Source organism: Myzus persicae, unplaced genomic scaffold (genome assembly GCF_001856785.1).
Source record: "Myzus persicae strain clone G006 unplaced genomic scaffold, MPER_G0061.0, whole genome shotgun sequence".
Classification (NCBI taxonomy): domain Eukaryota; kingdom Metazoa; phylum Arthropoda; class Insecta; order Hemiptera; family Aphididae; genus Myzus; species Myzus persicae.
The window spans coordinates 24,381-38,130 of NW_019104058.1; the positions used below are offsets into that span (position 1 = coordinate 24,381).

At 32.2% G+C, this 13,750-nt stretch overlaps 1 protein-coding gene across 5 annotated transcripts in view; it reads left to right on the plus strand.

Annotated features, from left to right (window-relative positions):
• LOC111038189 (proton-coupled amino acid transporter-like protein pathetic) overlaps nt 1-13,750 on the plus strand; it is a 39,216-nt gene that overhangs the window by 20,772 nt on the left and 4,694 nt on the right. For 2 of the 5 annotated variants that reach the window (XM_022321188.1, XM_022321189.1), the window contains exons 2-5: nt 4,013-4,179; nt 8,107-8,186; nt 12,125-12,226; nt 13,430-13,580. In XM_022321188.1, coding sequence (XP_022176880.1) covers nt 4,177-4,179; nt 8,107-8,186; nt 12,125-12,226; nt 13,430-13,580 — 336 coding nt within the window. In that variant the 5' untranslated portion in view covers nt 4,013-4,176. Of the gene's footprint in view, nt 1-3,924; nt 3,950-4,012; nt 4,180-7,211; nt 7,341-7,375; nt 7,513-8,106; nt 8,187-12,124; nt 12,227-13,429; nt 13,581-13,750 lie in introns of those variants that run through there. The other 3 variants (XM_022321190.1, XM_022321191.1, XM_022321192.1) reach the window with 3 other exon arrangements.

The window sequence follows — 13,750 nt, forward strand, 5'->3', positions numbered from 1 at the left end:
GACATTATTTTATCGTCTCCGTCTTACAAGTGTGTACAGATCAAGTTTAGCTCCTTTGGCTGAACAATTAGAGTGAATCCGACCTGTAAATAAGACTTGATGGTAAGAACATTGTCTGTGTTTGTATGTGGTTTTTTTACGATATAGTTCGAATTTTCAAGTGAACTATGGGCATTTCAAATTTATAATAATGATATTATAAGGCACAACTTGCAAGACGAAATTACCGTGTAGCGTCCTCTCAACCGTATATTGTTTGTTATATAATATTATCGTGTGATCGCATTTGTACGACTTTTGTATTTACGAGATTTTAAACTAAACAATAGTATACCCATTATGCTGCGATGTATATTATTATTATAAACAGTCATCGTTCCGTGTGCATGAGTAAATAATTTCGCAAATTGACTATTCTATTGACAGAACGTGAAAAACGACATAATGTGTGTACGTACATATAAAACCGAATGGCATATTGGAAAACGAAACTGTTTTATTTTTCTCTGTATTTGCGCGTGGGCAGTGCCCATATATATATATTAATTAATAATAATGCGTCGACCTTTGCTGCGGCAAATAATAAATATTTACATTCCTGCGTTGACCACGTGGTCAGCAAGACGTGTCACGCACGTGAGCCTTTGTCACATAAAATATAATATTTTTTCCACACTCGTAATTAACGTAATTGATGTCGATCAATTTTAAGCAAACACAGTTATATAACTACAGTTGTGGGATGAAATCGTTAATCGATAATGTAATCACATAAACATAATGCGTTCACAATGTATGATAGATTGTAAACAATATCATTTTCTGACCTTTTTAAAATTCGATTTTTTCTTGAAAATTATTAATATTATACTCGTCATGGCTATAATATTACGCGCCATATCCAACCGTATTATTATATAGTATTGCAAATTTCAACGACAGTCGTACATTCTCACGAATTCTTTATTTTGTATTTTATTTAAGGTAAACCCCATATTATAGGCTCAAGTACATATTACATAATATAATATACATATTATATATTAGACAAGAAAACAATACAATATTACAATTCTTAATTTAACTATCACATAAGAATACCTACTAAATAATTAATGTATAAACTTATAGGTAGTTGATTAGTACATATTATAAGAACTGGTTAGGTAGTGGATGGAATTTGTTGACTATAGAATAAGCCCAAATCGGACTCATTTTCCCTGTTCTGCCCATTGTTGGTTCCGTATGTTTTGATATGAAAAGTGGGGCGTGTTCTGGACATTTATTTTTTATTTTTTATTGATCTTAAGCTTCGGAAACTGAGGCCATTAGCTGTAGTAGGATTTGTATTGTAGGTTTGTATTGTATATTTTGGGACGATAGGGGGGAACACGTGTGTGTTTGTTTTTGGCAGAATTTCGAATGGGGCACCCGTAGGTTTCTGCCATGCCCCGGGGGTGGGGGATGGCAGCACTTGTTCTCCGGTCACCGAGACATATCCGGAGAAAAATGCCGCCCGGTAGCCGAGGATCGAACCGCGACCGGCTGCGTCGCAGCGGACGCGTCAGACCACTCGGTCACATCATCCCCCGACATTTATTATACTGTGGTATGTTGAAAGAAATATGTGTAAGCCATTTACCAAATTTGAAAGAAAAGAAATATCTGCATTTTTCCAAAGGGTACCTACCCATGTAAAGTATTGAGATTGAATATAATATCGTTTAATGTGTTTCGGTTGTTATTTTATTTAATATATTATTTTTACGACCATTGCAGCGTAAACATAATCTTCTCTGCGCTCTTTCCAGATAATGTAATGATATTATGTTATTAAGTATTTTAAACGTTGCAGCCGGCCGAGTATACAACAATTATGCTAAACGATTATTTCTAAAAAAATATTATTATCACTATTCTCGCACTCCGGAATACGTGTGCTGCAGAAGTCATACTCGTGCGATTTCATATTAATATAATATTCTCTACCAAAAATTAGGTAGTACCTATCTAAAGTGTCGTATGCAAAGCGAGACGATAAAAAAATTATAATGTAACGTCGCTCGTGATATTGCCGGATCGACGTCGCGTTATCGTTCAGGCGAGGCAAATGATGATTGCCTATATTATGTATAATATAATGTTCGAAATCTAGGCTCGGAAACAGCGTACGTGTGTTGATGTGTTGCACGTGCGTTTATCGCGTAGAATTCGCTAATTATAATAATATTTTATCTTATTGCGGAGAATGACAAAAAAAAAAACTTTAAATATAATATTTTAATATCACACACCGGCCGTGTGTGTCGACGACGGCGTGGGCACATATTGGTTATTGCTATTCATATCGCATAATATATATAATATTATACAAAACCGCAACGTCAACCTAACCACGCGAGTGTGATGGTTACCATATATACCGCATACCCTACCGTACTATAGTACACGATATAATATTCTGTGCGCTGTGGCGATTATTATTATTATATTATTTTTTTATCTCGTATACAAGATATTACCAGCTAGAACGTCCTTGGCGACGACCCACAATAATAAAACCGCTTACTGTACTGATGCAGTCCTTCAACTTGTGTCCGGGCCATCCGAAATAATAATAAGATTATGACGCCTACGCCAGAGGAGGTATCTTCACCTAAGCAGAATAATACATTAAAATATCATAATAGCGATTATTGTGTATAGCGTGCGATCCATTAAATTATACAGGGAAATTCTCTAACACCGCGAACAGTCCATCGTACAGACACTTTTCGTATACGCATCAGAGTATATAATATCTATAGTTATTTAGTTTTTGAACGCAGTGAATTTACAGGGCGATTCTTTTAACACCAAACTGTGTACGTATCGTCATGTATCGAAGTAATTCAATTATTCTATTGAGATTGATTTTTTGAATGCATCACAGTGATTTTTTTTTTTAACGCAATCATCGTCATTGGCTGTCAAATATTATATTGTTACCATATCGTTTCTGTTGTCGTATAATATATTATCGTTTTTCGTGCGTATTCATTTAGATATCTGTGGTCATATACCGCGCGCACTGCATCGACGATACGGACACGACAATAATCACCATACTATATAATAATATGAAAAAATACTTTGACGCACTAAATACAAAATAGTTCGTCTTTTCCACTGGAACAAAAACGAACAAATAATTCGTTAGCTATCCGTATATATTATATTATGTATATATTTAACTATTATTTTTGTACATAATACTCTGTGCATGTATACGGAAAAATATACATTCTACAATTTATTGAAATTTATATTTTTGAAATATTTCATTTTAATGAAAAATCAAAATCAAATTTGAGTTTAAAACTTTAGTAAGAAGTGCAGTAAACATCTCTCCTTAGTTAAATATTATAGAAATCTGGTGCATATTATATCTTATCTATCCGTTTCAAAATTAAGTAGTGATAATCACTAATCAGGTATGAAATCAGTGCAACAATCTAGTGATAATTGTATGAAACATACCGAAAATACAAAATTTAAATTTAAAAAAAATAAATTATTTCATCGAAATATTTCAAAGTGAAAATTTCATTTGTAATATTTCATACTCATAACGCACTGCGCTGCAGATTAGAAATGCTGTAAGAAAATAGGAATTTTTTTGAAGTTAAAACGAGATTGCAGGCAATCAATTAACATGTATAATATCGTCGCGAGCTCCACAGTTCACATATATATATATATAATATATATACCTCTACGTGATGTGTAGCAGTCGCTCGTATAATGTCTTCGGATAATAATAATAATTTAAATAATATTTTAATCGTATACATAATATGTTTTACACGACGATGACAACGAAATGTCGTTATCACGCGTACGGCTCGTGTCAAAGGCCGTTTCATAATGCATTCGTAATCGGTGCGACAGCGATGACGGTCATGGGGTGGTGTGCTCAGTCTCACGCGATTTGTCGAGTTTAATTATTTACCGTGCGTTTTGTTTTTTACAGGTTGTGTCTTGCACATCGGTCGCAGAGACGCTGCACAACTCCTCCAGCGAAGTTACTCAGTGTGGTCGCGTGATACAGTCGCACCACATATTATCGTGATATAGCTGCGAGGTGGGACGACTCATTTCCAACACTTGAAAAGAAGCAAACGAACCGCAATCATCATGGTGAGTTATTTTTATTATTAATTAATTATTAATATTATCGCCTTGATATAACATAGGCCGAGTTTTCTATACATTGAATAATAGCACGTAGGTAGTAGGTATACACGGACATTTTTTTTTTTAAACAATTTTAACGCGGATTATCATATAAGATGAAGCCATCATAGTCCGTCGCAGCTGCTCCCCGAAATCCTATTTTTTGCAAAATATCTAACGTGTTACTTTTTTTTTAAAGAAAACCTATACTCATATTTATTAGATATTATTCTGAAATGGAATTTTTAGCGGGTTTTTAGACGCAGGTACCTATATAAATGAGTATAGAATATTGTGCCAAAAGTTTTTTAAGTTTATAAGATTATCTAAACGGTATTGTTTTAAAACATTTATCAGAAAATATAAAATCTGCTTGATAACACATATGTTCCAATTTAAGCATAATACAAGCCTTGAATAAAGACAAAAAATGTACAAACTTAACACGAAAGCTCGAGGAGCGAGTATAGTTATATCCAGCAGTAACACTCAAGACACGATAGAAATACAATTATTATATGAAATTTAAATATAAGAGGTGTGTGAAGCTGCGTATGGGCAATCCCACGCGATTTTGGTGAACTATATGATATACTCAACTCATCGACAAGTGAGGTTGGCACATTTTATCCATTTTTTAATCGGACAATTACTTGTCCTTGTCAATTGGGTATACGAGACTATAATATTATACTAAGTCATTTTTAACACCCAACACTCATTATCTCGATAACACATGTTCGCGTTTTTGAACAAATAAAAGAAATTGTCTTTTTATAATTGTACCTGTAAGCGTGTATAATTTTACGCTCACTACACTTTCACGGGATATTCACTGTCATTACATAATTTCACTTTTCTGTAACTGAATTTTAATTACTTGCCGATAAAACATTTATAGCTGATGCTGTTTTTAAAAAAATAAATAATGTTTTGATATAAATACATACAACCTTAGGTACATCACTAATAAACATACACGTACGTTTAATTAGTGGCCTAACCAAACTACACAAACCGTTTGTACCTGTAAATATTGGTAACATCGGCAGGGATTTGTTTTATTGAATAATAATAATTAACAATAAAGGTACCTAATTTGTACACTTTTTTTGTGGAGGATTGGAATGTCTTGATTACTGCAATAATTATTATTATGAGATCAATTATTTTTTACACATTCATTCGGAATAGGTTATCGCTCAAACGCTTTTTATTATTTATTCTTTAGAATGTTTAATTTTAGCTTATAGATAATCAGTTTAATTTGATATAAATGGATCGTTTGTAATAACGTTTCAATTACTAATTTTTTGTTTATCTCTTGACCCTTGTTAATGAATTATTTTCCATGTCAAGTATCAATAGAAGCAATTGCGTTTTCATTTATTCTTAAAACGTAGGTACCTACTAAGAAAGTTTATACTTGCAGTCTATATTATAATAGCATGCACCTATTGTTGAATTTGTATTCTAGTCTTATTGTGACGAAAAAATGTGTAGTTAAAACACCTAATTACAATTAATAGATTAAAAAACGAAATTATTCAAATATAACATTTAGATTAGAAAAGAAAAATTCTGGGAAAAAGAATCAATTTTTTAGTTATTCAAATAACACTATCGGTTTGTGATAAAACAATATATGTATATATGATCGTATGTAGTACAATATAATTTTAGAAATACCTATGTTGATAATTGCTGAGCCTATAATACAGATTTTTAAAATTGTTTTGGTTTTACGAGCCTTGTGCATTTTTGACAAATCAAAGTGTAATCTGCAATGTTACTCGTAAAGTTTTAGTTATAGTTTAGGCCTTAAAATAGCTTAGGCCCATTCATTGACATTCAAGATCATGATTGTATAGTAATTGTGATTGTGATTGTGCACACCCAGACATCCTGATACCCAAGTTTTCTTTTCGCCGATTATTCCATATCTCTGTAGTACTCTTATTATTATTCCATTGAATGGAAAAATAGATTCCAACCATTTTAAGCCTGGTTGGATTTAAATATATTGGAATATTCCTGACTTATCTCAACTCTGTAGGTAACGAGGGTGACGCAGATAAGTAAATCAATCTATTCCGATTTAAATCTTCAATAATTCATAAGATTAGGTATATATAATTTTTTATTTTCTTAGAACTACAAAATATTGTTATCTATTTTTAAGAAAATTAATTTTATTCTAATAACAATGTCTTTATCACGATATTTCTTGTTTTAAAATTCAATACAAAGATTTCATATTTTATTTCATAGCAAACATAATATTATTTTATAATATACAAGTTATCACAGTACAGATTAATATCGAATTATGATTATGATGATCAGAAGGTCGCTTAAATATATAATTATTTAGAATCCAAATTTTAAACTAGTACTTAAATATAATAGTATTATTTACTACCGGCATATTTTGTTTTCTAATGGGGGGGGTAGAAGTCTTTAAGGACTGCTAGTTGGACCACCCTGATATAGATATTACTGTAGGTTATAATTTTATATTTCAGTAGTTTTATACGTGGTTGGTGTAGTGCGGAGACAACGCTGCCCATATTTAACGATAGGTACCTGTATACATAATTCCGATATGTCTATACTAATTAGGGTATCTATTTTTAGAGTGCTGGTTCAGTTGTAGTTGTCCGTCTGAGTTTGTGTCGCACACGTAACCGTTTTTTTTTTTATTAATCATATTTAAATATATAATATGTGATACAACTATATTACTGTACAATTATACCTATGCCGACTACATCTTACGATAAACGTACCTATCATATACATAAATAATAATAATAATATGCCAGTTAAAAAATATCTCTCATTATATATAGGCCTGCGTCTATTTTTTTCCCAAATGTTCTGCAATACATATAGATAAGGCACGTTTCCGTAAAATATCTCTGTTGCCCGCGACCACACACATTTCGTCGGGGTTTAAAAATGACGGCGAACGAGGATCTGCGTACAATCGCAGTCGATTCGCGGACGTCGTCGTCGTCGTAGCAAAAGTACCTACAGCGACCTACTGCGGGAAAACAAATTTATAAGACAAAAAACTTCGAAAACAATTTTTTCAAACTTCCGGGCTGCCTTTGACACGCCGTGTAATTCATTGTATTATCCTATAATATTTACTTGTAACAGCACTCTGTCGACAAGACCGCAGACGGCATAGGTAGGCGCGCGCATTCCTCCGGCTGCGTATATTCCACGAAATCCTCGGTCACCGCGCGACGAGTCGCCGTTGTTGCAAATATATACATATACTGTACTCCAGTAAGTATAATGATAATTACGCATTGTGCATCGTGTACGCACGCATAATAATTATTATATAGGTCGAAACTCCATTTAGGGAATAAGTGTTTTTTTTTCTCGTTCGTTTCTCTCGCGTCCGCCCCACGATCACCGCCACGGTCTACCTTTATACTCATTTATTGTGTATACACATATTATATGTAATACATCTTAGAATATGAAATATATTTTAGTGTCCGTCTGGCCGCGCATAAGTGCAGTGTACCTATATACTCACCATACGCCTATAGAGTTTATTTTTAAAGACGCGTATTAATTTCTCGACGGCCAAATAACTTGTCAACGATCCACCTTTTCTTCCTCGCTCTCTCTCTGTCACTTCCTCAGTCAGGTCCCGGCGTCTCCCGAGCGTATGTCGCTGCCGTCGCGCGGTGTACGGATATAGGTATGCGGAATGCAAAATATTATCGCCACAGAAAATAATAATAATAACAATAATACATTTGCCGAAGACGACTTATATATAACATCACCCCAAATAAATACTCTGTGCACAATATTATTATTTTTGTAAACTATAAATAATAAATAAATACCGTGGTCGCATTTCAGGGTTCACAAGGCGCAGAGCCGGAACTCCAGACGTTCCTGTTGGACGACAAGTCCAAGATGAAAGAAGTACCACAAACCAAGTAAGTTTTGTTAACACGTTTATTTTTACTTTATTCACGTTCTTCGAATTTTCAAAGTTCTTTTTTTCCCTCGAAATGTACGATCCAAAGTGGTTTGTGGATGTCAATTCACATAATATACTTATACCTGGAAAATAATGTAATTCGACGGTTGGTAGATATTGATAAATGTTTATATTCTATAAATGATTAAACGCGATGAAAATAAAATATTTACATTTTTGACTCTAATTGAGTTTTTAACACCTCAGTAACTCGTTCAAACCATTCGTTTGAGGATTATTTATGTGCAACGTCTTAAGGTTTATTCTCCATACACAATTTTTTTTAAACTATCACATTTTATTTATTTTAAAAATTAAAACATTTATAATGGTTGACATTTTGTTACTATTGGTGGGTTATAACTCAAAACACTCAAAGTTATGATGTTATACAGGGTGATTCGCCAATCATGTTCATCCACATTTTCCTTTTTATTGTAATGCATTTATTTGAATTCTGATTTTATAGGTACGTTTTGAAGCATAATTAAAGACCATATTTTCTAAACTATGATTTTTTTATGCCATAAGAAATGTCATGTGTTACAACTTTTTCTTTCAAATATAAACCAATCTTATTTTCTTTAGATCGTTCAGGAAATTATTTTGTTGGAAAACTTTAATGTATCTAAGTTTAAATTTGAGTTGAAAGTTTTCGAGTTACTAAACTCTGTGCATAAAGGATGATGGCACATGATAATTAGAAGATTTGGGGGGGGGGGGGAAAAGAAGATTTGATATTAGTCTGTGAACTGTGAAGATTTTATAATAATTTGTAAAATTTATTTATGTATCTATAATAATATATTATTAGGCGATATAATAAATATTACATATATTATTTTATGCAAAACTATTATTAAAGACTATCATTCTGAATCCCGATTATACATAAAGTGTGATAACTCATAATCTAATTGGTTGAATTTTGATGTATATACATCAACATTTAAAATAAAAATCATTAGCCGAACAATAAAATGAAAAAAAGGGTGATTATCATTTGAATATCAGAAGTTTGTGATTAAATGCTTGCGTTGCCTCTGGACACTGTTTAAACGGCAAAACAAATCGAAGTAGGTAACTATTCGAAAAAATTACGGTCCTTGAGAGTGAACTTAAAAATGTCATAAATCAGAATTAGAACGATTAAATGATAAGCAATTGGGCGAGAGCATGCTTAGTGAATCATTCTGTATAATATACTGTATATTCGTTTTTTTTTTGTCCAGAAACGTGGCGCCCGACAAGAGACTATGTCGTCGTCGTTAATTATTAGTTTTAAAAAGCGTACGCTCACCGAACTCTGAACCGATATAAATATATAATAATTATTGCGTACTATTTCGGCGCCGGCGGTGTGCCTCACAATGATATAATTATTTCGGGTCCACCATACACGTATTATAAAAAAAAAAAAAAAATGTATAATAATATATAACGATTGATTTCTTTCGAAAGTATAATCGACGACGACGATGTGATGTGTGGTTGTAGTATATGATTCGATTACTGACCGCGTAGATTATACCCCGGTACTGGTTTATTATTTCGCATACAGTGTGAAGTGGTGCAGCAGCAGCTGGTTTACCGCCGTCGACCAATTTTGGCGTTTTGGCATTCGCGACGTCTATCGCCCGCCGCACGCCAAGTCGAACATATTTTGAATGTTATTTCCGCGTACCGTGGCTGAACCCATTATTTTAGTACAGTCTCGAATCTCGTTAAAACTCGAACCCCAATGACTCAAAAACTCCCATAGGTGACTCGAATATAATTTCGTTCTTGTCCGTTGAAGTGTTTTTAAGTTTTGTTTGAAACACAAAAGTCGAATTTTTTTTTGTTCCCAAATCGAGTTATATACCACAAACATAATCGACAAACACTCCGAGGAACAAGAAAAAATCGGAAGTTTTCGAGTTGTCGAGAATCGACGGTATTCAGTAGTTTAGTACTACCTAAATAGTTTCGCCGTCGTTGTTGTCGCATATTCGAGTAGTTTAGTCGTAGGTAATAATTTTTCGCAATACGTATAAAGTACGCGAGTCAACTGAAATCGTATCTGCTTATGTACAATATTTAGATGCTCTACGCGCGTTATGAGCATTGTCATATTAATATTATTGTTATCGTTTCTTGTTGTTATACTTTCGACCTGACGACGGTGTTTAAACATAATATAGGTAATCAACGGCTCTAAAAAACGCCATTAAGACAACAGACGCGTTATTGTTATTGATGTGACTCATCGAGTAAACAACGCGGGAAAATGGAAAAACACAACGGCCTATATTGTGTGTATATATATGTCTAGTCCTGCAATTATATTATATGTTATCTCGACGCCAAGTACACAACAATATAATTATCGTTGTCTTACTGCAATTCCGAGTGACCGCGTGTGATGCGACTGTACTACCTCAGATTAAATTTAATTAAAATTTGAACTTGAATTTGTTTAATCCGTGATACTACTACGTAGTATATATAAGATACCGTTATAAAATCTACCGAGTTCTGATCCGCAGATAATTGTTTTTAAGGGATGCGTTTATCGTATGTGGTAGTAATCGTCGTAAATCGTTGTAAAAGTTTAACAGGTTGAGCCACCGTCCCACATCGATAAATCATTTATGAAAAGCGTACAGAATATATAGTAAACAACTTTTTTAAAACAATGATTAATAATATTTAATATAGGTACACATTATATTTATAAAATTTGAGTCAATTTTTTTTTTATACAAGTTATTGTAAGTCATTAAAATAATTTACCGTATGGAATAAATATATTTTTATAAATTCATAACACGCAATGCGTTTAGGTGTATAGTTTGACATACTATGATGCGCTAAGTGCTTTGGAGATTTAATGTGTAATGTTTAAGAATGCGCTTATAAAAGCCTTTTACAGAATACTACCGAAATCTTTAAGTCTACCTACATTATTTTCATAAAAAAAATTGTATATGAAAGAGGCGGTTTTCATCAAATATGTCAAACATGCGACTTATTAACTGTACTGCGTAACACTGCCTACACTCCTATTCACCCTCCGCCGACATCGTATCTCGGAGTTAGGTATAAATGTGAAATGTCTGTTCTTAACTATTATAAATATATACATAATTACAACTACGATGACGTAATTAAATCATTTACTTTTATTTTTGTTTAATATACATAATTGCATATTATGCGACTGAAAAAAAATTACAAATACAAATTGTTAAAATATATTTAAAGATAGTATAATACGCGTCGCTTGCAGTCTTTTGGAGAAAACAACAATTTTTTCTATGTGATATTTTATGGTAAAATATTACATTTTTTCTATTGGTTTAACCCGAACAATATTATTTCGTATTCCGATAAATAATTTAAGTACCGCAGTCGTCTGCCATCATAAAAGTGTTCTTGTTTTTCGTTATAAAAATAAACAGACGTCATGTTTCACTGTTTAGAAGATAATATAGCCACAAAATATATAGATTACTTATAGGTATTCTCATTTTTATTCATCGAAGGTTGATTCGTATTTAGGATATTTGAAGTATTTAACTACAAAATTTGTTATTGCTAAACTATATTTCCAAAGAACCAAAAGTCATTTTATTATTATCTAATGTTGTATTTGTATTTTCATTTGGTATAAGTGTTATGCGCTGTTATTCGAACGAGTTTCGGTATGATTCTTCTAATTATTTTAGTAATTATTCGTTTATTTCAAATTAACTTTTATGTGGTTATAATTCATAACCAATTAAATCAATAAATGAGAATAATGACCACGTGCGCGGACAATGCTATAAGAATGACTTTCGTTTAAAATTTAATAAAATAAAATAAAACATAATATAATGTTTATTAATGGTATGTACATATTCATTTTAGACGAAAATCTAGCAAAAACCAAGAGAAGAGCGAAGTAGCACACCTCAATGGCATCGATTATTTCGATCCATTCCTCGAGAGAAACTTGGAACACCCGACCACGTGAGTGTAGTACCTATATTTATATACAATATGTCATTAATCATTATTTAATACTGATATTGTGTTATCGAATATAATATAGTTAATATAATATCATATTGATATATTATCATCATAATTGTAATTATAATTATCACCATTATTTATACAATTGACTTAACCAATATGTTTGTACCGATTTAATAATAACGTAACTATAACTCATATAAATAATTATTTAACTGTATATAGTATACAGGGTATTTTTTTAAGCATGTTCATTGTTCATCCTTTATATTTTATTCTCAAATTCTTTTATTCAAGTTCTGATCTTTGGCATTTCTTGTAACATTTATTGAGGATGATTCTGTGACAATACAGACTTTTGTTCTTCAAATAGGAACTTCCCCTTTTCACTCTTGATTATTATTCTATTATTCAGCGGATATTATTTTTGAGGGTTTTGATGAATCCAAATCAAAACTCGAGCAAGTAGTTTTTGAGTTTTAAATTTCGTATATTAAGGATAATATATCCGTCTCAATGGGCTGAGTAGCTATATGGAGGATTAGATAATTTGAAAATATTTGTAATTACTACTGATTTATCAATATAAATAATTTGTAAAATGATCCAAGTATAATAAATACTATATCATCTTATATAACATTTAAGTTATATTTTTGTAAATCCATTTTTAAGGATTATTATCCCTAGTATAAACATTTTAATACCTCAGAAACTACTCAGAAACTTCTCAGAAACTACAGAATTTTACAATTTAATACATTGAGATCGTATACACATTTAATCATCCGACAAATAATTTTTAATAAAAAAAGGGGGGGGTTCTCATTTGAAAAATGGAAGTTTGTATCGCATGAGGACACTCCTTAAGTAGTACAAAAATGACAGAAATTTGAAAATTAGGTATACTTAAAAACTCTAAAAATCAGTATTTGCAAATATTGTTGTTTCATGATCAAATGTAATATCAACTGGAAAAACGGAGGTATTCATACTTAAAAATCACCTTGTACAATGTACAAATATATATATATATATATATATCAAAATTATTATACATGTTATACAATTAATTATCTACGTACCTATACTGTAGTACCTATTATATGTTCTTATGTACTAGTTTTTCGGACTTGTACCGTGTCATGTATACAAATAAATAAATAATGTCATACAAAATTATTTCGATTTTTACAGCAACGGCGAGACCCTGACTCATTTGCTCAAGGCGTCTCTGGGAACCGGGATCCTGGCCATGCCGCTAGCTTTCCAGTGTGCGGGACTTATAACCGGCATATTCGCAACTGTGTTCGTGTCGTTCGTGTGCACGTTTTGTTCATACTCACTGGTTAGTGCACGCACGTGTTAAATATTATATATTGTGTACACGCATATCCGAGATTCTCTTTAAAATGTTACTATTACTATTAAAATATATAAGGTATTGTTTAAGGCAGAAGAGACGGGTCTCCAAATTACGGCTCCTCCAAACTTTTCGAACCGACCGCCAAGCTAATT